A 23,676-nucleotide genomic window follows, 5' to 3' on the forward strand; every position below is an offset into this window, starting at 1 on the left:
AGAGGAGGAAAGAGCCGCTGGTCTAAATCTATCATTATATTAGAAAGTCATTTCTACAGCTTTCCACACTTTGCCGGAATTACCAGATCCCAAAGGCTGCTACAAGATAATTTATTACAGACTAGTCAATAATTTCTTGTAACAATGGCACATACAATTTAAAACAGCAAAGATGCTTCGTTTCTTGTTTCATGTAATGGCTAATGCAGAGTCCTCAAGAAGTCCAAGAGGCTGCTATGAGGATACTGAAGGATCATGTCACATCTCTGGGCAAGGGCCTGGGAAGTCCACATGACTCCCTGGGAGTGTTGAGCCCCCCTCCCCCTCTGCTCCCCATCCCCCCCAATCTAGCCTGTACAGAGGGATCACAGTCTAAGTTCCTTCTGTAGAGTTGAACGGTTTATGAGGGGGACAGCAGCTGACCTAAATGAAAGGGAGTGAGGACAAAGGCTAGATTCTGTCTGCAAGGGGAAGGACCACCAAAAGGCAGTGGCCATAGGTGAACAGGACTCCTTCTAGACTGATTTCCAGAATTTTTGGCTTTGTTCAGGGCTTATCTATGAAGAAGCCCTCTCTCCTGGATTCTTCAGCTAGCTCTCAGATATGTATACTTAAGAGCCTTTCATGTCCTGAAGCATCACTCCCCTTCCTAAAGGAGTGAGGTAGGGAGACTCCTGGGCAGGTGGCCCCTGGTGCTTGGGTTCCAAAGAAATTCTGCTCAGGCCTCTGAAGCACCATGTGAACCTGGTTCTACTCATGAGAGCTAATCTGGGGGAAGGGATTAGCATAGCTCATTGCTGAAAGATATCTTGTTCAGTCTCAATGCCCTGTGCTCACTTGAGCTACTCTACACTGCTGGGTTCTGCTCAATGGATGGTCTGCATTCTATTCTGTGTGTTCCTGCCCTGGCCATACTCCAGTTCAGACTACAGGGCTCAGCAATACCTGTAGACTCAACGGATTACTTACCTAATTAGGCACAAGCTCCAGGCCCTCTAAACATGTTCCTCTAATGATTGGTATATATGGATCTAACTGGATTAGGTGTGGTATGGAGTGGGAGAGAAAAGGGGTGTGGGAGTGGAAGGATCTCTACCAAGAATGGCTGACACTCTCAGAAATGTCTGCCCCTCCATGAAAAATCTCCCTGTGTGGTAAGCCCCACAGCCCAGCTCCTAGCACCACAGACCCGCTGGTCAGGGATTCAGACCCTTTCTGTGAAAAGCCACACTCACACCACCCTAGATTTTCCCTTAAACTTTCCTAACTGAATGAATCAGCCTCTTGACTGTGAGGATCTAAGATGACTATGTAGTAACTCCTATTATCCCTGACTTGTGGAACTGGTGCCCTCTGGTCGGCACAGGAGCCTGGGTGATCAGCTCCCCTCCTCCATGGAACGAGACTCCGATTTGAGCTTCACAAACTCCCGGGCCACTTCGTCATTGCTCCTCTGAGACAGAATCCGGAGAATGGTCACGCCTGTCTCATCCATGTGGATCTTCCGGCCCAAGGGGCACCAGCAAGCACAGCTGCCCTTGGCTGCCACATCCCTCAGAGGCATTACAGCCAGCCCCAACACACGGTCCTCCCGGGCAAAGCAGTAATCCTTCACGCATATCTGCAACTCATAGGCTTCTGGCCCCTCTTCATTTCCCAGGAGGCTGTGAGCACAGGGTAGATGGAAGATAGGAGACCAGAGATGAGGGCGTCCTCAAATGAATTCACCCCAGCCACCATCCAGCCCATCCCTTCTCTCCTCTCTTTAATTCTTATTCCACAGATCACCCCCATCCCAAAGTCCTTTAGATCCCCCAACCATAACTTACAAGTGAAACGTCTCGTTGTACTTGGGAGCCCAGTTGTTACTTTTTGACTTGGTTGTGAACTTCCTCTTTTTATCACTTTGGTGAGGGCCAACCATGGTGACTTCGACAAAGGGCCGGAACATACCTGCTGTCTGCCACTTGAGGTCATTGGCAGCCACCACTACACAAACATGGAAACCTGTGAGGTAACCCATCACGCATTCCCAGTTCTTGAGCCCCCAGGTGGGATTCCCCTTGGAGGAGGGCTAAGCTGAAGGATTGGGATAAGCAGTCCCTGCCTTTGACTGATGGGGCCACTGAGCAAGAAAAGGTCTCAAGCCTGTGCATCCATGCCACTCACCTTTCACTGTGACCTTGTGCTCCCCAGTTCCAGGATGTGTAAACAAGTCCACCTGAATAGAGACTTCTCCCACAGGATCATCCACACCGGACCCTGGCGGGCAGAGGGACAGATGGTTCCCTACCGGAGAACTTGAAGACTTTAGGCCCAGTTATTCCAGGTAAAACCAAGAGCTGGGAGGCTACTATCCTACACCCTAAAGCAAGAAGCAGTCACCCACAGAAGCTATGGGGATGTGAGCCACAGGGAAAGGAAAAGAAAGGGGATGAAGAATGAGGCTGTGTATAAAAATACAAGTCGGGGTGACAACATTTTAGGTGAAACTTCTTCCAAAACTACAACTGGAATCTCTCAGGTTCTCCAAACTTCTCTTATCTCCTGGGCTGAAGAATTTTTCATTGAAAGATGTTGGGAAAGGACAGTGCCGCCATCCTATATTTTTGTCTGAGAACTGTGTCCACCCCATGGTTTCTCAGCAGAACAATGCGGGTCCCATCCAGCCCAAAGCATCTCCTTCCCACCTATGGGCTGCCCTGCACACAGTGACTTCTTCCTACTCAAACCTGGACCTCTCCACACATGGCTCCCCAGTGCCCCTTGGCCAGTCTGCAGGCTCCCCTCAGTAGAGGCCTCACTCTATTTTGGGAAAACCCCAGTACCCTGCACCCCAGATAAAATTTTTTTTGTCCTCAGATGGAGTGGTGGGGGAATTCTGAAGACAACTATTGTTAACCCCATCTTGGACTATACAAATACACTGCCCAACTCTGAGACTTGGGATAGAACTTCTGACCTTTGACATCTGGTTCCCTCAGCCCCACCTTAAGCAGCTCATTCTAGTTCACAGGGGACAGTGTTAACCCGTATTAGATTCACATCTGCACGGTGTATAACGTACCCTTTTCCGGCTGAATGTCCTCATTAGCAGTAAACCTAATACCTTTCCCATCATGCACTGAGTGAGGACAGGCAAGTCAAGAGGTAGCAGTAGTAGGACAGAGAAAGAAGAATCAGTTAGAGTCTAAGAAGTTCACAGGCATTCAGAGCAGCTCTAACACATAGTCTGAGGGAGCACAGAGATGGAGCAGGGTGCAGACAGAAGTCTAAGAACTGGGGCCAGTGAAGGCTCCAAATTATACTTAACAGTTTGCATATCAACCAAATCACAGACAGAGGCAGTAGAACATACAGCAAGTTTCTGAGACTGGCAGGACACAATAAAGAAAGCTGTAGGCTCTAATTTCCTAGGCTCCAAATGACAAAGCAGTGGGTAGAACACACACACACAACTGCAGACTCCCCATGGTCACCACCCCTGCCTGGTCTTACTTCCTATGTGCCCAGTCCAGCCTCGCCTCATCTTTATATCTAGCTCAAAGCTCAGTGTCTCTGAAAAGCCTTTTAGATTAACTCCTAGCCTCTCTGATGTTATGGGCCTTTACACATACTCATCTCTGTGAAAGGTCCCCCTATCTTGTTGAGCAAGGCTCATAACTCCTTTTGCTCTTTCTTCTCACTCTGGGCTTGAAATAAGAACACATGTGGAAAATGAAACAGTATTGCACGTCCCCCTGCATTTCTTAACCTTCCATCAACCCCATCCTAACTCCTTAGATCCCCCCTCCTTCTTCCAATCTGGGTCAGTTCACAGCTCAGTAAGGCTTAAGCCTTCCCACCCCCAGGCCCCTGCCAGGTTCACTCCTCCAGGCAGCATGCCTAGGTTTCCCTGGAAGGAGCAATTAATGATTGCACCTTGAAGGTCCTTCCCAAGAGGACCTCCTCCTCAGGGTCAGGGTCTGAATTGCAGTCTGAGCCGTGTTTGTACAGATGTGTTTGGCTATGGATGGGCCTGCCTGGAGACAGGGAGGGGTTCTGAGAACTGGAAATCATTGGGAAAGAACCAGCTGCCTGGGTGCCCCGTGCACCAGCATCACCCACGAAGCTGGAGCCTCAGGTCTGTACAGCCCCGTGATCCATAACCTCCTTTCAAGTGCTCCCGCAGATCACCCCTCCTAGTCTTCTTCTCATCCACACTGGAGAATCTGGGAAATCTTTGGCTCCCAAAGCTATAAGACTTCGTGAGTATTGTAACCACTCATTCTCAAGGCTTCCTCACACATTTTTCCTATCAAACAGGGTATACTCCTTGAGCTCAAGACACATGCACTGGCCAGATGATGTTGGGAAATGAAAGCTCAGGCACATCTCCCAGATCTCTGGGATTCCTATCTGGTATGAGTCTGGGGTAGGTAGGAGTAAGTATTGGGGTCCATCAAGAAAATCCTGATGTCTATATGTGAAGGGCTTTCTGAAGAAGTACCTGGAGCCTCCCTGAGGGCTACAGGAGACTGACTCCCTAGGGGCAGAGACATAGCAGGGAGGACAGTGGGGACCCGAAACCCCTGGGCCTTACCCTGGGCAGTCTGTGAGCGCACAAAGGTCTTGATGAGGGTGTCTGTGGTCTGTGTGTAGAGAGATAGGGCATAGCGCAGGGACTGCAGATCTGGGCTCTTCTCCAGGAAGGTTTTCTTCAGCCCATTGCCTCCGGCGTGAAAGTATTGCTGAAAGACAAGAATAACTACTACTGCGTCATCTCCCTTCAGAGAGGCAGCTCCCCAACAAATCCTGAGAAAGGACATCCAAGCAGAGGCCGGCAAAGATGCCAGAAGAGGACAGGGAGTCGTTCAATAAACAAGATCAGGAATGCCACACAGAGCCAGGGTCACAGTCTCTCAGGTGCAGAGTCTTATGTGAGTATCTGGCAGGAATGGTAAGGGATGGCCACACTTCTGGACGTGATGTCTGATGGATGAATCTATATGGACAGGCACAGATACAGGATAGAAGCTTTTCAGGCAGAAGCTTTTCAGTTAGAAGTGGTGCTTTACCCTTGGGAACCCTAAGAGCACTTTATACCTATGACCTGCCTCTCTCCCCAGTGCCCTGAATCACAGCCCATGTGTACCTGCCTTATTACCACCTTATACCGGATGATAGTCTGGTTATTACCAAATTATACCAGATTATAAGTATCCTGATGCAGAAACCATATCTGATTCTCTCTGCATCCTTCCTAGTGTATACTGCCTGGACACATGTTGTCCGGTTGAATAAATGAATGCATTGTAGGGGAAAAAAATACCCTTTGAAACCCAAATGATTTTAAACATAAATGAAGAGGTTAGCCCGATCTGGGATATTGGATCTGGAAGATTAATTCCCAGTGGGAAATATTCCAGAATGACAATGAGGTTACTAAGTGAACTAAAGTGTCCTCAGAAGCCAAGAATAAATGCTCTAGCTCTTTGGTGATTCACCTGAGGCCACACAGGAGGTACCATTTTGGTTGCTCCCAAGAGGAATGTGGATGCAACAGAGAAAGATACAGATACAAAACCCACTCTCTCCTGGATGTGGGGTGGCAACAGCCTGAGGGACCCCTAATCTGGCCGAGTGGAATGCCAGGACCAAGAGGGTAGGGTAGGAAGGCAGTCTGAAGGAGGGGGTCCTCCACCTTGATGGTGTCCAGGGCGAGGTCAAGGACGGCACACTGCTTTGGAGTCAGATTTCGTGTTTCCTCTCGCACCATGTGGTCCTGGAGCCCCAGAGAAAGCAACAACATCAGGACAGCTTGTGGCTGTCATGAAGGTCCCCCACTTGTCAGCCCACAGCTGCATGCCTCTCTCCTTCTCCTCCTCTTCAGTCTTCAGAGCTCAGATTTCCCCCCTCCCAGGCAACCCCTGCCCTTCCCATCTGGCTGCAGAAGGACCCCACGTATCCAGAGTACCTTGAGTTTGGAAAGTTGGCTCAGCTCCTTGGCAGCAGTGAAGATCAGCTGGGTGCCCTGGGCAGGGAGAGAATCATTCAACCAGAGAACTGCAAACTCCATCAGGAAGCAGGGAGCTGGGTAAGGGAGATACAGCAGGAGGAACTGGAAAGGAGCTGTCCTTACCGTCTGGTCAGTAAGTGGAGGCAGAACAATCATCTTTTCCATTGTGTTCATTACCACCCGCCAGAGTTCCTTCAGTACCCGCTTCAGGACCGTCTTCTCACACACAGTGGCAAAAAGTGTGAGGCTGCAGGGCCAGGCCACAGGTCAGGATGGGGTGAGTGCTGAGAGGCCCCCTCCCTGAGCAGCTCTTCTGATTGCCTCTACCTGCTTCGTCCCTACAGGACAGTACTGGGTGCTGTACTCACTTGCCATCCAGGAAGTCCATGAGAGGCCGGAGTACACTGTCTGCATCCTGAGTCACCGAGGCCCGTGCATTGGGGGACGCGTTCCCTGGGCCTCGCACCTGGCTCAGGATGTCAGCCATTTGTCGCACGCACTCATCAATCCGCACCTGGAAACTACACATGTGCCCCCAGTGTGGCCCTCCTCGACCCCCACACACACGGGCCCTAAGCAGCTCCAGCTGCTCGGTCCCACCCGAGCACACACGTGGTGCAGCTCTGACAGGGCAGGCCAGCAGGAAGCGGGGAAGATGCACAAAGGTGCGCTGGGTGGAGGCCATTGGGGCAGGGGCTCCGGGACTGGCCAGGCACCACACCTGGCTCTGAGGGCCGTGTGTTCTAGGGCCACTGACCTGTTTCCAAACACCATGCTGAGCTCATCCAAAACTGTATTCAGTTTCACCTGAAGCTCCTTTAGACTGTCTGCAGTTTCAGGGTCCAGCTGTATCCATAGGAGGCAGGCTTGGCTAAGCTGGTTCTCTTAGGCTTTTCTCCCCTCCTGTGCCCCAACCCCTCCCTCCTAGGGCCTCTACCCCAGTGCCTACTCAAATCTCTCAGCTAAAACCAGTCCTAAACCCCAAGCTAAACTTCAGGTCTAGACCCAGTCAGGAGAGGGCAGAGTTCTATGGCTGAGGAGCTTGGGAACAAAGAGAAACTGCAGCAACCCTGAACCTCAGACCTACCTCCTTGCCTCCCATGGCCTCAAACATCTTCTCCAGCTGCACCCTCAGCTGCTGCATGTTGTTCAATAGGATGCAAGGCTGTGGAGACAGATGAAGTGTTAAGTCTTGGCTCCATTCAGCACAGAACTCAGTCTAGGGCCCCTGCCTCTCACATGACTCTAAAAACCACAGGGAATTTACAGCACGTGTTACACCTGTCTCTCCCTAAGCACTGAGATCTGGAAGCAATGCTGACGGCTCTCATTAAATGAAGACTAGAAGCCAATGTTTCTGCTTTAGCTCTGAATAGGGGGGCCCCAGGTATTCATGGGATTACCCTTTATAACTCCCTGAATGTATGTTAAAAAAAAGAAAGCCTAAGCAAAGGTCTAGCTCAGTAGAGGATAAATTACCAAATGGAGGCTCAAAGTAACTCCTTATCAGGTTCTTGTTATTTTGTGGCATAATCTCAAGCACAGCCCTGCTGGGAATCACAAGTCAGGAGCATCACCCCATCCTCAGCTCTGAGGATAGTTTCAAAAGCAAAGAGCCTGGCCCTCACCATTTTCTCCTTTGTGCAGTAAGCTGGGAAGTTCTTTGATAAGATGTCTGCATATTCCATGAGCACCTTCCCAATGGTCTGAGAAGAAAGAGGAAGAGGAAGGAGAAGGGACCCTTAGCTTTCCCCATGAGGATAGTACCTGGGGTCACACTTCTCCCAGAACAGTAACAACATGTACATAAAGAGGAATCTCAAAGTAGGGGACCAATCTCCCTCTCTACCCCACTGAAACAAACCCACCTGTCTGCCCCAGATTCAAGTAAAGGAGCATGGGGTGACGCCAGGCTATACCCAAAAGCCATCACAAAGAGGGGTTGATCTCAGGTCTGTAGATAGGCCATGAGTGTAATGGAGTAAGGGGAAAAGGGTAGGAGGGTCATGGTACCTTAGAAAATCTCCTCATGTAGTGGGCAAGGATGTTGGGGTCTGGGCATTCCAATTTCCGGATGATCTCAAAGCTCTGATTGAGCTGTGTGAAGACGTCCACCACAGAGCAAGAGAAGAGCGCGTGCTCTGATGTCTGCTGGAACTAAGGAAGGCCACACAGGGTCATCATCTGCAGCTGCTACCTTGTCCCAAGTCTGTAAGGCTCTGAAGGGCTCTCTGCACAGCAGGGGTGGCTCCATGGCTCCGGACAGCCCTCCGTATGGACTCTACCAGGCAGGGATGGCCATCCTGGCTAGAGCCCAGGAACTCCTGCTGACAGCTAATTGCTGGGAGACCCGGCTAGACACCTGTGAAGTTCAAGCCCCTGACTTACCCCATCCTTCTTATCTCGTTCCAAGGCCCCACGCAGGAATTCCAAGGACACATCCTCATTCTCATCCAGCCACTGCAGGACAAACTGCTCAAACCACCTGCAGCCAGGCAGGAAGATGGAGGGGTTGGAGCTAGTGGTTGGCAGCTGCCACGTGCCTGACAGCAAGGATACTGGCAGTGCTCAGCCCCTGAGCCCCCCTTCCCTCTGCAGCCCCCCACATGATGACTCACGCTGGGTATTCGGGCACCTGGCCCTGGAGGGCAGGCAGATCCCGCACGTATTCATTGTGGAGCCACTTCACCTTGAAGTGCAGGTTCATGTAGTCAGCACTCTTACACAGCCTGTCTTTCTCATGCTCTGGATGGGGGGAGAGAGGCGGGGTCTAAGCTTCCTGAGCATTCCCAAGGCAGATCCAGTTGGGTGGTGCTATCAGGTGTCTTAGAAGAGGAGTGATTTCCCAGCACCTCCCCACAGTCATCTCTCCCTAGCAGTGAGTATCCTGCTAAAAGCCTGACCCAAATCTTCCTTTAGAGGCTAAGTCAGACACCCAGATAAGGCCCACAGTCTTCCTGTGCTGACTTTTGGAAGTGCAAGTGAGATACTTGCCACTGGTGAAGAAGAGGAGAAAAGGATATGGGCGCTAAGGCTGACTAGTGGGGAAACGGCCCAGGACACGAGAGGGACGACGCTTTACTTTACGCTTTATCTTCCAGGCCTTTACTAATCCTAGTAGCTGAGCCATTTCCTCAGATGGACTTAAATGCAGAAATGAGCAGTCATACATGACATACATGGGTTACTGACAGCCACACAGAGACAGGGAAAATCAAAGTGGGCCCAAGCTAACAGAAAGGGCAGTTGAGCAGCCACAGCGTAACAGAATCCTGAGGTAAACTGAACGGTGCCAGAGCAGAGCTGAAACACTGGAAAATGAACTCTTGGAGAAGTATGAAATAAGGCAGTGTGGAAACCATGGAAACACAGCCAGATGAAAGAGCCATCTGGCTACAGGACATGGGATGCTTATGTGAAAGGTTATACAGCCAAGTCTGCAGAGGCTTCTGGAAAATCTAGGATAAAGATCACCGACAGCTTGCCCACAGAGTCTAGAGCACTGGCCACACCCACAGGTTTCCTTCATCTACCCCCTTTAGAGATGAAACATTAATTTTGTTTGAATAATAAAAGCCAACTGTGTGCTTACATGTAACATAATGGTGAAAGCAAGCAAAATGGGGAGAGTACTGAGTGACAGGGAGGGGAAGGTCGTTGTCCTTGGGAACACTACTGCTCAACTCCGAGTTGCCACAGGTGATGCTCCTCCATGTCAAGATAGAACAGCCAGTCTGCCCTTGTCAATCAGTACAGCAGACATTACCACCATCTCCAACTTGGATTACTATAATAGTCTCCAATCTGGTCCTCCTCCAACCTATTCTCTATATGGTAGCCAGAGTAAGTGGCTTTTCTATATTAAATATGTGGTCATGTTAATCCCTTGTTTAACCTGGGTTGCTGTTCAATGGTTCTCAATGGCCTCAGGATAGAGTCCAAAATCCTAAATATGGCTTAAAACCTCCTGTATGATCTAGCTCTATCCTGCTTCTCTGTCTTCACCTCTCACTCATCTCTTTCCCTACACTCTAAAGTGTTAATCACACTGAATTACTGCATCCAGTTCCCAAAGCATGCCAGCTCTCTCTAGAATCCAAGTCTCTGAACATACTGTAACCTCTGCCTAAAATGTCTGTCTCTCCCTTCCCTGTCATGAATGCCTTCCCTCCCCACAGCTAAGTTCTATCATCCTTCAGGTGTCAGTCAGTATATCACCTCCTACAGAAAGCCCTCCCAGGTGCTCTTTCCAGGTCTGGGTTATGTGATTCTCAGCACCCAATGCTTATTCCCTTGGTAGCACTTAAGTTTGAATTGTAACTGCCAATTGATAGGTTTGTAATCTAGACTGATCTGAGCTTCTCACCAGCTAGGACTATGCCTCATTTATCTCACTGGGGTTCCAACAACTAGCATAGTATGTGGCACAAAGAACATACTCAATATGCTTGGTGAACAGGGTGGGGATTTACTGAAGAAACTTTCTGTTCTGTATCATAACTGGGACAGTAGTTACACAGGTGTACTTATTTGTCAAAACTCATCAAATTGTACTCTTAGAGTGTTATTTTATTTTATGCATATTATACCTCAACAAAGTTGGCTTTAGAAAGGCTGAGTGAATGGTAGCATTTTAACAGCAGCAGTCAACACTATCCTTTTATCAGCCAGGTCTCCAAACCCCTCCCCTTCTCTTGCCCTTCGCCATCCTGACAATCACCAAGTCCTGTCAGAGCTTCCTTCCAATGTCTAGCCAAGCCCATTCTTCCTCTAAGTTCTCTGCTATAATTCCAGCCCATCCCCCTGCCGTAAACTATCAGACCGTCTGCACCCAGCTTCCAGTCTCTCCCTGTTCTGCCTGCCCCCATTTTCCACTGAGGTAAAATTTTATAAAAATACTATTGTGTTAACACTGCATCTCTGCTCATGAGCCTTTAATAAATGTCAGGCAGTATTCTAAGTATGTCACATACATTTCAGCCACTTCATTAGATCAACGAAATAGATGCTATCATCACTCCCATTTTATAGATTAATAAAAATGGGAGCTCACAAGAATTAAGTAACTCAGTCTAAGAACACACTGAGGAGTAAGTGGTAAAACTGAGATTTGAAACCAGGTCAACATGAGTTCTTTCTTTAAAGCAGTTTTCAACTCTTTTATGTTTCTTTTAAACATTAGCAGAATTCCCCTTTTGAAAGAAATTTCATTTAAAGCCTCATATAAAATTGATAAAAGCAGAGCTGACTTGGCAGGCGGCAGGTAGAAGTCCTGGGGCCCAGCCCTGCACGCCCCTCTCCTGCCCCCACCTCCACCCTCCTCTTGCCGTTTCCCCTTTTACCTGTTTCCTCTGTTTGAAAAACCTCTGCCCAGCCTTACACTATTCCTCTTGTGGAATCAATACACTTTTCACAGGTACTTGTCTTCCCGCCCCTGCCCCTGCCCCCCAAATTCACTACAGCTGGAGTTCTTTAAGAACTGGGGCAATACTCCTCGTCGCACTCACCACGTGCTGCCTGAGGGAAAGGGACAGGTGACCAAGTCAGAGGCCAGACCGGCTAAGGCATGGCCTACAGCCCCAGGCATGACCCAGTGCGGACAGGAGGCAGCCTGCTCTGGGGAAGAATTACAGAACGTGCACGGACAGTATGTGACTGTCTCAAACTAAGCACAGATCTGCAGGGTTTCTTTCAACCTCAAAACTTACTGCTCCTGAACCTCAAAAGTTTAAAAGTCTGAGAGGGTTACCCATTTCCTACCACCCTACCCAAATAACACATGCAGACTCTGGTTTGTCCTTGCTCCAGACTGCTCCCCCTCCATCTAGGTCCACTTTCACAGACTGAGGAGACGACTGACATAACATACAGCAACAGGAAATGCAACTAAATAAGTGAGCACAGATGGGTAGAAACAGGAAGGTCTGACACAGGGAGGTCTGCTGGGAGTGATATCTTTGTGGGCCAAAGTGGGAGATGAACAGAATAAGCAGAATGAACAAGATGAGTAATAACTGGTTCCATGGAAGAAGTGAGGAAAGAAGTATCTTTCTGGATTTGTCATGCCAGTCTAGAACAACTTTCAAAGAAAGTCAGGCCAAGCAGTCTATGGTGTGAGAAAATAATCTTATCTATGTATTTAAAGTTCCATGATGCTGTAAAACTGTAAAGGCAAGTGTTGTAAGACCATTCTCTAGGGAGTGGGCCACTTGAGAACACCCAGCATGGGAAGAGTTGATCTCTGGGCTGGAAAAGTGTGAAATAGGCGCTTGCTCTGGAGCTGGAAGGAGGAACCTACATGCACACAGCAATTTCCATTACTCCTTTGGCTGAAGCTTTGCCTACCCAAGGTGTCCTGAGGCCTATCACCCACTACGCCTAGAATCCTTCTAGTTTCTCACTGCACTATTCACTTGGAAAGTGTAGTTGTCTGGGAAAAGAAAGGGATGGAAAACAGGTGCTTTGGCCAGGGGTTTGCAGCCCACTGCCATGGGGAGACCCTTACCCTCCAGTGCATATTTCATGTCTTGGGCAAAGAGTTGCCACATCACTTCTGCGCTGACTTTTCCCACATTCAACTCCTGGGGAAACCTGGATGATGCAAGAAGACACAGTCAGAGAACAAGGCAGAGTCTTTTGATTAATTCTAAGGCCAACAGGACTAGTTCTTGGAGGTCAGATTGAAGAGAGGAGAAGCCTAGGAAACAGGGCTAGGCTCCAACTGTAGAATAAGGACCCAGGGCCAGTGGTAGGCAGAGGGACACATTGGGGCAGAAGATCCCCTCAGGCAAGGTGGCCCTAGGGGAGATGATGCCTAGAAGGCAGGGAACTCTGGCCAGGAGGAGAAGGGTTGAGGCTGAAAGACAAGCCCAGGCTAAATAAGCTAGGGCAGAAGGAGCAAGAAGTTGGGCATCAGAAGGCCCTCTTTATTCACAGTGGATGGACACATACACGCCTGGTCTCTGGATCCCCAGGGACTCCTAGGGCAGCCACTCCCAGAGGTCTCTCTCTCCAGGGAGGCTGGCTCAGTCTGGGCGGGGCCCCTCATTATGTTTCCACACCTGTCTCCAGAAACAGTTACCCAGACAGATACAAGGGACAGAGGGACAGATGGACGAACAGGAGGAAGAGGTGGCACTGTGAACACACAGAGACAGGAAAGAAAGAGGCTGTTAGACAGGTGGACAAACCAACCACCAAACAGAAAGGCCAAGTGAGGTGATACTTACTGGTTCAGAACGAGGGTGTAGGAATTCTTATCTTCCTCTATGATTGACACAATGAGTGTGATGAGTTTGGGCCAGAAATCCAGGTTCCTAATGCTGGGCCCCTGGTCTTCTGGAGGCAGCTCCTGATTCTTATTCCCGAGAAGATGGTGATAGACAGTGAGAGTCAGAGGAGAATATGGAGAGTCTTCCTCTCCCCCTTCCCCACACCATGCCCCTTCCTTTAGAATCAGGCACCCTTCCTTTCTTATACCCTGTCTTCCACAAGAAACCATCACCTGTTCTACAGAGCGGTGACCACTGGGAGGTCCTTGGCCAGAAAGAATCTGTCCCTGAGAACTTCTCTCCCAAGCTCCAGAGCATTGCTCTAATAAGCTTGATCAGTCCAGAAGACATAAAGATGCCTGTCCCCCTTCCTTCTTCTCCGAGTAGCTAAGAGCATAGTGAATTCCTGGTTGAAGTAAACAGCCCCTTCAGTCTAAATGGGTCTAGTTCCATGTGATCCCCATTGGCAGTTCTTTTATTCTAGTGGTGGCCCTCCTCTAACATCACCCACTGCCCCACCACACACAAGTACATCTCAGCTCTGAGAAGTTCCTTCAAGTTCTACAGGAGCTACAGAACAGATCCAGCATGCAGGCTGGCCTAGCCCTCAGGGAAGCAAAACTTCCCTTAGCCCCCTGAAAGTCATTAGGGGGAAGAACTGCATTTGGAAGTTATTTGCCCAGCTGGATAAGAAAAAGCCTTGGGAAGCCAAGAATATTCAACGTGGAAAGGATAGTCTCTTCAATAAATGATGTTGGGAAAACTGGATATCCACAAGCAAAAGAATGAAATTGGACCCATATCTTATGCAGAGGGCATGTAGCTCAGAGGGTAAAGCGTCTGTCTACAATGCAGGAGACCTGGGTTTGATTCCTGGGTCAGGAAGATCCCCTGGAGAAGGAAATGGCAACCCACTCCAGTACTCTAACTCAAAATGGATTAAGGACTTAAATGTAAGACCTGAAACCATAAAACTCCTAGGGAAAAAAAAATGGGAAAAGCTCCCTGATGGTCACTTTGGATATGACAACAAAATCAAAAATCAAAAAGTAAGACTATATCAAACTAAAAGGTTTCTACACAGCAAAAGAAACAATCAACAAAATAAAAAGAAAACCTACAGAGGGTGGAAAGTAAATATTTGTAAACCACCTATCTGATAAGGGGTTAATTCGCAAAATAGATAAGGAACTCAAACAACTCAATAGCAAAAAACAAAACAAACAAAAAAACCCCCATCTGACAAAAAAATGGGAAGAAGACTTAAACAGACATTTCTCCAAAGGAAATACACCAATGCCCAACAAGTACATGGAGAGGTTTTCAATATCACCAATCTTTAGGGATGTGGATGTGACTGGTGATGGAAGTAAAGTCCGATTCTGTAAAGAGCAATATTGCATAGGAACGTGGAATGTTAGGTCCATGAATGAAGGCAAATTGGAAGTGGTCAAACAGGAGATGGCAAGAGTGAACATCAACAATTTAGGAATCAGTGAACTAAAATGGACTGGAATGGGTGAATTTAACTCATGACCATTATATCTATTACTGTGGGCAAGAATCTCTTAGAAGAAATGGAGTAGCCATCATAGTCAACAAAAGAGTCCAAAATGCAGTACTTGGATGCAATCTCAAAAATGACAGAATGACCTCTGTTCGTTTCCAAGGCAAACCATTCAATATCACAGTAATCCAAGTCGATGCCCCAACCAGTAATGCTGAAGAAGCTTTAGTTGAACGGTTCTATGAACACCTACAAGACCTTCTAGAACTAACACCCAAAAAAGATGTCCTTTTCATTACAGGGGACTGGAATGCAAAAGTAGGAAGTCAAGAAATACCTGGAATAACAGGCAAATTTGGCCTTGGAGTACAGAATGAAGCAGGGCAAAGGCTAATAGAGTTTTGCCAAGAGAACGCACTGGTCATAGCAAACACCCTCTTCTAACAACACAAGAGAAGACTCTACACATGGATATCATCAGATGGTCAATATGGAAATCGGACTGATTATATTCTTTGCAGCCAAAGATGGAGAAGCTCTATACAGTCAGCAAAAACAAGACCGGGAGCGGACTGTGGCTCAAATGATGAACTCCTCATTGCCAAATTCAGACTGAAATTGAAGAAAGTAGGGAAAACCACTAGACCATTCAGGTATGACCTAAATCAAATAACTTATATTATACAGTGGAAGTGATAAATAGATTCAAGGGATTAGATCTGATAGAGTGCTTGAAGAACTATGGATGGAGGTTCATGACATTGTATAGGAGGCAGTGATCAAGACCATCCCCAGGAAAAAGAAATGCAAAAAAGGCAAAATGGTTATCTGAAGAGGCCTTACAAAAAGCTGTGAAAAGAAGAGAAGCAAAAGGCAAAGGAGAAAAGGAAAGACATACCCATTGAATGCAGAGTTCCAAAGAATAGCAAGGAGAGATAAGAAAGCCTTCCTCAGTGATAAATGCAAACAAATAGAGAAAAACAATAGAATGAGAAAGATTAGAGATCTCTTCAAGAAAATTCAAGATACCAAGGGAACATTTCATGCAAAGATGGGCTTGATAAAGGATAGAAATGGTATGGACCTAATAGAAGCAGAAGATATTAAGAAGAGGTGGCAAGAATACAGAGTTCAGTTCAGTTCAGGCGCTCAGTCGTGTCCGACTCTTTGTGACCACATGAATCGCAGCACACCAGGCCTCCCTGTCCATCACCAACTCTCAGAGTTCACTCAGACTCACGTCCATCGAGTCAGTGATGCCATCCAGCCATCTCATCCTCTGTCGTCCCCTTCTCCTCCTGCCCCCAATCCCTCCCAGCATCAGAGTCTTTTCCAATGAGTCAACTCTTTGCATGAGGTGGCCAAAGTACTGGAGTTTCAGCTTTAGTATCGGTCCTTCCAAAGAAATCCCAGGGCTGATATCCTTCAGAATGGACTGGTTGGATCTCCTTGCAGTCCAAGGGACTCTCAAGAGTCTTCTCCAACACCACAGTTCAAAAGCATCAGTTCTTTGGCATTCAGCTCTCTTCACAGTCCAACTCTCACACCCACACATGACCACTGGAAAAATCATAGCCTTGACTAGATGGACCTTTGTTGGCAAAGTAATGTTTCTGCTTTTGAATGTGCTCTCTAGGTTGGTCATAACTTTCCTTCCAAGGAGTAAGTGTCTTTTAATTTCATGGCTGCAGTCACCATCTGCAGTGATTTTGGAGCCCAAAAAAATAAGGTCTGACACTGTTTCCACTGTTTCCCCATCTATTTCCCATGAAGTGATGGGACCAGATGCCATGATCTTTGTTTTCTGAATGTTGAGCTTTAAGCCAACTTTTTCACTCTCCACTTTCACTTTCATCAAGAGGCTTTTTAGTTCCTCTTCACAGAAGAACTATACAAAAAAGATCTTCATGACCCAGATAATCACAATGGTGTGATCACTCACCTAGAGCCAGACATCCTGGAATGTGAAGTCAGTTGGGCCTTAGGAAGTATCACTACGAACAAAGCTAGTGGAGGTGATGGCATTACAGTTGAGCTATTTCAAATCCTAAAAGATGATGCTGTGAAAGTGCTGCACTCAATATGCCAGTAAATTTGGAAAACTCAGCAGTGGCCACAGGATTGGAAAAGGTCAGTTTTTAATTCCAATCCCTAAGAAAGACAATGCCAAAGAGTGCTCAAACCTCCACACAATGGCACTCATCTCACGTGCTAACAAAGTAATGCTTAAAATTCTCCACTCCAGGCTTCAACAATACGTGAACTGAGTACTTCCAGATGTTCCAGCTGGATTTAGAAAAGGCAGAGGAACCAGAGATCAAATTGCTATAATCCACTGGATCATCGAAAAAGCAATAGAGTTCCAGAAAAACATCTACTTCTGTTTTATTGACTATGCCAAAGCCTTTGACTGTGTAGATCACAACAAACTGAGGAAAATTCTTCAAGAGATGGGAATACCAGACTACCTGACCTGCCTCCCGAGAAATCTGTATGCAGGTCAACAAGCAACAGTTAGAACTGAACATGGAACAACACACTGGTTCCAAATCTGGAAAGGAGTACGTCAAGGCTGTAATTGTATATTGTCACCCTGCTTATTTAACTTATATCCAGAGTACATCATGAGAAATGCTGGGCTGGAAGAAGCACAAGCTGGAATCAAGATTGCCGGGAGAAATATCAATAACCTCAGATATGCAGATGACACCACCATTATGGCAGAAAGTGAAGAGGAACTAAAAAGCCTCTTGATGAAAGTGAAAGGGGAGAGTGAAAAAGTTGGCTTAAAACTCAACATTCAGAAAACTGAGATCATGGCATCTGGTCCCATCACTTCATGGCAAATAGATGGGGAAACAATGGAAATGGTGACAGATTTTATTTTTTTGGGCTCCAAAATCACTGCAGGTAGTGACTGCAGCCATGAAATTAAAAGACGCTTGCCCCTTTTAAGAAAAGTTATGACCAACCTAGGCAGCATATTAAAAAGCAGAAACATTACTTTGCCAACAAAGGTCTGTCTAGTCAAAGCTATGGTTTTTCCAGTAGTCATATATGGTTGTGAGAGTTGGACTATAAAGAAAGCTGAGCACCGAAGGATTGATGCTTTTGAACTGTGTTGTTGGAGAAGACTCTTGAGAGTCCCTTGGACTACAAGGAGATCCAACCAGTGCATCCTAAAGGAAATCAGTTCTGAATGTTCATTAGAAGGACTGATTCTGAAGCTGAAACTCCAATACTTTGGCTACCTGATGTGAAGAACTGACTCATTAGTAAAGAGCCTGAAGCTGGGAAAGATTGAGGGAGGGAGGAGAAAAGGATGACAGAGGATGAGATGGTTGGATGGCATCACCCACTCAATGGACACAAGTTTGAGGAAGCTCTGGGAGTTGGTGATGCACAGGGAAGCCTGGCGTGCTGCAGTCCATGGCATTGCAAAGAGTCGGACAGGACTGAGCAACTGAATTGAACTGAACTAAATCATTAGGGAAATGCAAATCAATGAGATATCACCTCCTATTTGTTAGAATGGCTTTTATCAAAAAGAGAAGAGATAAATGCAAGTGAGATGCAGATTATATCCCTAGCGCTTGACCTTGTTCAAAGAACAGATAGATGAATGAATCAAGGACTGAAGGTCAGTAGAGGGAAATGAAAGACACCAAGGGTTTACTTCAGGCCTCCCTGAGAGCTCAGTTGGTAGAGAATCCACCTACAATGCAGGAGACCCCAGTTTGACTCCTGGGTCAGGAAGATCCACTGGAGAAGGGATTGCCTACCCACTCCAGAGTTCTTGGGCTTCCCTTGTGGCTCAGCTGGTAAAGAATCCGCCTGCAACATGAGAGACCTGGGCTCAATTTCTGGGTTGGGAAGATCCCCTGGAGAAGAAAAAGGCTACCTTCTGGCCTGGAGAATTCCATGGACTCTATATATGGGGTCACAAAGAGTTGGATACGACTGAGTGACTTTCACTTTCACTGAGGGTTTACTTCAGTACAAATAATGAGAAAATAAGAGTGAGAGAAAGTTAAAAAAAAAAAACAAAACAGCAAAATAAAAAGGCTAAAGAAAGTCCTTGAATGGTTTATAAGGCCTCTTTCAAAGTCTAGATTTATCTAAAACTAGGTCCGATTCCTCTTTGTGACCCCACAGACTGAAGCCAAAAGGCTCTTCTGTCCAAGAATAGTAGAGTGGGTTGTCATTTCCTTCTCCAGGGGATCTTCTCGAGTCAGGGATTGAACCTGGGTCTCCCTCATTGCAGGTAGACTCTTTACCAACTGAGCCACTAGGGAAGAGCTAGAGAATAGAGACCAAGTATTTAGACAGACTCCGGTATAACTAAAAGATAAAAGCTAAAAACAGTATCTTTCCCCAACAGAGAGCATGTGTTGATGGATGACGAAGGCTTGAGTGCGGCAAGCTTAACAAAGGCTCCAGTAGCTCATATCTCAGGGGAAGGGAGCCTGGAACACAGAGGTGTTTACATGAGTCAGAATAAAATTAACCTCGGGGGAAAGCAGACTCTAGGAAGGACTAAGAATTCACCTACTCACTCCCTGAACTGAGTTCAAATTTAGGTCCCTTTCTTCAATACCAAAGTAAAATTTATTGTTGCTGTTTCTGTTCAACTCAGTTACGTAACATCTTGTCCAATGGTTCCTATCCATCTACAAATGTCTCACATGATCTAGATGGTCCCCACTCCACAACCCACTCACTCCTGAGAATATCAAGGACTTTTCCTGAGCTCCCTTCCACCACAATCATAAGAAAGAAAGCTGAGGCTTCAAGAACCACTGACAGCAGGCCCCACCTGAGCCCGATCCTCTTACCAGCTGGTACTGGCGGCTGTACAAGTCATGGCAGTTGTTGAAGATATACTCATATGTTGAGTTCAAACAGGCCTTCACACAATCTTTTACTACCTGGCTGGCTCTTGGAGGGCTCTGAAGTTCTTGTACCTGCCAATTAATTTAAAAAAATATGGGTCCAGGGTCCTGCTGACCTGAGTGAGATCTCTTCCTAGAAGTGCCCCCAAATTATCCCAGATTCCTTCATCCTTCTCAAGGTCCCTGGACCTTGCCCTGAGATGAAATTGTCAGCACAGCTGACGGAGAGAACTACCTAGTCCATCCTTCTTGATCCATGATCTTCTTGGAAGTAACTCAGGAACAGATGTATGGAAATATAGGTTTAGAGGTGATGGATCCTATAGCCTTAGACTATATACTCAATGATTCTTAGCTTCCATGTCCTGGGGCCAGGTCCCCAGCCTAGCACCACCCAACCCAAATTCATGTTTTACCTTCATTCGGAAGAAAGTAATGCTGGTCAGCAAATCCACTGTGGACTTTAAGTCCTGAAGTCGCTCAGGGCTCCCAGCAGGGAAATTATTCTGTTGCAAATCAAGAAAATGTAAGAAAGGAACAGAAGAATATGAAAGCCTTCCCTGCCAAAAGCAAGGGATCAGAAGCTTCCTAAGGACCACCCATAGGGATCTTTCCTAGTGAAGCAGAACAAAAATGCTGTAAGACTACATATCTCTCTCTCTTTTCCATGGACTCAGGCCCTTGCCAAAAGCAGGTGTTAATAACCCCAGGCCCAGAAAGCAATATGTCCTACCCCCAACCCTACTTCCCATGCAATGTGTGAGTATTTGCACAAATAAACATACAGACATTCACACACACGCACACACACTTTTTTCTTGGGTGAAGAGTCTTACACCCAAACAATGAGTTCTTCAGAAGTTACAATCTAACTGTATATCATGGAATATAAGTGGAGCCACACTATAGAAAAGACTGGGATCCAGGACGTATACTTTCTGTACAGTGGATCTTGGTTACTCTACCATTCTGGAGCCAGCAGATGGCAAAGCTCTGAGCAGAACTGCTTTTGGAGTGAGTTCCTTAGGATCTTTCCACCTTAGGATCTTTCTTTCCTTTTGGCATGAGTTTTAGGGAGAAGCTGCCAAAGAGAGCTTAAGGAAGATGCTGCACCACTCTCCATTTTAAGGGTTGCTTTTTTTAAACCTTCAAAAGGCTACTTATATGCCAAACACAAGATATACAGTCAACTCTCCATTATTCGTGCAAATGGAGGGCACTGAAGGTGCAGATAATTAAAATTGCACTTCTTGACTTTGAGGTTGTTTTATACTTACTTTTTAATGTGGGTATATTGCCTGTTCTGGAAATTCACAACACTTTAAAGCAAGTAATGAAGTCATTCTAAGGCAGCCTAACTTAGGAAGAACAAAAAAACTGCCCATTTCCCTGTCCTGATCTAGACACTCAACTTCCTGCTATATCTCTGTCCTCTCTCCATTCTAGAAATGGACATATCTGCTACAAATTACTTGCCCAAGCCAAGCTACTCTCTCTTCCCTTAGCCAGATCCGCACACCTTGCCTGGAAAATGAGGAGAATATGGCAAGACACAACAAGAAAATGTAACTATCTGTGTTTTAAAGGGCATTTCTGGAAGAGATTATCCTTAGGAGACTCCCTGATGGGAATATCATCAGAGAGTTCGGTAGAGTGACATGTGTGGGGTTAGAAAGCCAACTATCTATAAACAGCAACCACACCTGCTACTGTTTAAACACTGCATGGGCCCTGGAGTTGGAAGACCCACAGGTGTCCGTGATGTTGGCCATACTCAGATGTGATGAAAAGGACTAATTTTCCTTGCCTTCAATTTTTATAGTTGTGATTGGCCCATAGTCTGTCTAGACTGACCTTGATATTATCCTTCATCCCACCCCACAGCCATGTCTTCACTCACCCTGTAGGTAGAGAGGTCAATCCTCAGTGAGTTGTGTAGCTGGTCCAGGAGTTTCACAAATCTCTCTTTCTGAGGGTGGTAAACAAATAATGGAGAAGAGAAAAGATCAGTTCCTGAGCCCTCAGACTGTAGCAAAAAGAGCACCATCTCAGGGTGAGGAGAAAACACTGAGTTGGGGACACATCAGGTCTTGTATTTGCCAAAGAAGAGAACAACAAACCACGCAAAGGAGAAGTGGGATAGGTCATTCCTGTTCCATCTCTTAGCATTCAGACTGGGGACTCTTCCCACACTGACAAGAGGAGACACATTTCTGGGACTGGAAACAGCACTGAATACAAATCAAGAGGAGATGACCAGCGCATCTCCATCCTGCTGGGACTCTAACTAATTCAGGAAACTCTAGACACAGTCTCCAACTTATTCCTGAGTTTGTGGTGTCCTAACTTATCTTGGGATAGCTCTTAACAGTGAAACAGCCACAGCCTGGCAGTGAGGAGGGAAAAGAGAAATAGTGATACATTTGGAAGGTGATCGGTGATACATCTGGAAGGTGGAACCACATTCCACATCATTTCCCTTAGTTTATACATTTTAAATGTCAAAATAAATAACAAATACTATTTGATACTTTATTTTTATAAAAGTATAATTAAATACAGAATCACGTTCCTGCAGGCTATTTGTATAGCGGTCCTAGAACTCACATATTGATAATATTATATAGCATCAGATATTAAGTAAATAGATACTGTGAAGAAACAGAAAGGAATAGATATTTGACTGGCTTAATCAATGACACTAATTCCTCTACAGAAAGACTATCAACATCAAAAAAGTGATTACTACCAAGGAAAGGCACTCAGAGATCAGAGATACTGATTTGGGAGTATCAATAATTTTCTCTCTAAAGAGTAGTCTTTGTGGTGGATCAGAAATATTCCATCCAGTTTATATTGAACTTACATCAGGTGACATTATGAGCAATGATTCAACTTCTCAAATACTTTAACAACAGGAAAGGATATACCCTGGATCAGGAAAACAGTCCAGACACTAAGAAAGGGTTAAGTTCAGGTATGTACTGGTATTCTTGCTTAGACGTCAGACCATATGAACTTAAGTGGTATGAATCTGTCAGAGAGAGACTGAATAATAAGAAGGTTCCTTTGTGAACCTGTGGGGCTGAGGAACATGGTGACTCAACCAAGCTTTTGGCCCGGAGACTTCTCCCTCAGCCCACGTTGTGCCCCTACCAAACCACCATGGTGCTATTCCATCTTTTCTCATTTATCCATATCTGAGGAGAGTCTACTGGTATAGACTAAATACCCATAAGGAAACAAGTTCACTATCTAGGTGGCACTATATATTTGAATTTTTAGGCATATCAGCTCTGCAGTACCAACTGAAAAATCAAACGCTTGTTAATTGATAACAATCAGGTAACATGTCTTAACATCACACTCACCCCAAAGTTGGAGGCTGCAAAACGATCAGATGCAGAGACATTGGTGGAGGCAGTTGTGTGGGCATAGTAGGCATTGATGTTGGCCAGTAAGGTGCTCATCACTGCTGGCACGCCAGGACACATGTACTTGGATGACAAACATGCAAAATGCCTGAAAAACAGCGTCTTCAGCCTCAAAGACTCTTCAGGGTTTGTGGCAAAAGCCAAGTAATCAAAAGATCCCACTCTTGTGTATGAAGCTTATGATCACCTTGGCAGACAAAGATTTTCATAATTTATTTATTCAAACATATATTCAATCAACACCTACTATGTGCCAGGCCCTACGCTAAGTTCCAGAATCCAAAGAGGTGATAGCCTGGCAAGTGTCAGAAAATAAGTCAGTAACTTAAGGCATGCTATGCAAAAATTCTGTGGGAACATTCAGGAAGGTCATCTAAATTAGAATGGCTGGGGGCTAGAATAGACTAGAAAAAAGGCTTCTCAAAGAAGAGATGGTTGAAACAAATCTTAAAAGATAGTAAGAATTAATCATTGGAGAAGTATGTGGGCAAAGGGAAACTGTATTTCAAAAGCAAATCTCTTCATGGAGAAAGTCATTCATTCAGGAAACCTTCTTATAGCCGTTGTTCAAGTG

The 23,676-nt window shown here is 46.3% G+C and overlaps 1 protein-coding gene across 2 annotated transcripts; it reads right to left on the reverse strand.

Annotated features, from left to right (window-relative positions):
* Positions 1-94: 94 nt before the first annotated feature.
* LOC129641207 (protein unc-13 homolog B-like) lies at positions 95-23,385 on the reverse strand. 2 transcript variants are annotated; one of them, XM_055565967.1, is made up of 21 exons: positions 23,040-23,385; positions 21,569-21,637; positions 20,085-20,174; positions 19,612-19,740; positions 13,228-13,355; positions 12,504-12,589; positions 8,617-8,743; positions 8,387-8,483; positions 8,012-8,155; positions 7,627-7,704; positions 7,086-7,163; positions 6,756-6,844; positions 6,367-6,519; positions 6,122-6,245; positions 5,957-6,013; positions 5,684-5,764; positions 4,583-4,730; positions 3,068-3,124; positions 2,170-2,262; positions 1,830-1,989; positions 95-1,664 (listed from the first exon to the last, which is right to left on the reverse strand). In XM_055565967.1, the coding sequence occupies exons 1-21, from the start codon at positions 23,160-23,162 to the stop codon at positions 1,379-1,381; spliced, it is 2,397 nt and encodes a 798-aa protein (XP_055421942.1). In that variant the 5' UTR covers positions 23,163-23,385; the 3' UTR covers positions 95-1,378. The 2 variants fall into 2 exon arrangements, with proteins under 2 accessions (XP_055421942.1, XP_055421943.1); XM_055565968.1 differs by lacking the exon at positions 3,068-3,124 and having other exon boundaries at positions 23,040-23,382.
* Between the last annotated feature and the right edge of the window lie 291 nt (positions 23,386-23,676).

The sequence above is a fragment of the Bubalus kerabau genome, unplaced genomic scaffold (assembly GCF_029407905.1).
Source record: "Bubalus kerabau isolate K-KA32 ecotype Philippines breed swamp buffalo unplaced genomic scaffold, PCC_UOA_SB_1v2 scaffold_105, whole genome shotgun sequence".
Classification (NCBI taxonomy): Eukaryota; Metazoa; Chordata; class Mammalia; order Artiodactyla; family Bovidae; genus Bubalus; species Bubalus kerabau.

Bases quoted from the DNA above. Each gene is read 5' to 3' on its own strand.
- LOC129641207 (XM_055565967.1), bottom strand. From the start codon at position 23,162: ATGTGTCCTGGCGTGCCAGCAGTGATGAGCACCTTACTGGCCAACATC. The intron at 5,765-5,956 runs GTACTCTGGATA...CTGGGGCTCCAG, and splicing joins GCCAACTTTCCAAACTCAAG to GACCACATGGTGCGAGAGGA. The intron at 4,731-5,683 runs GTGGAGGACCCC...CTTGTCTTTCAG, and splicing joins TCGCCCTGGACACCATCAAG to CAATACTTTCACGCCGGAGG.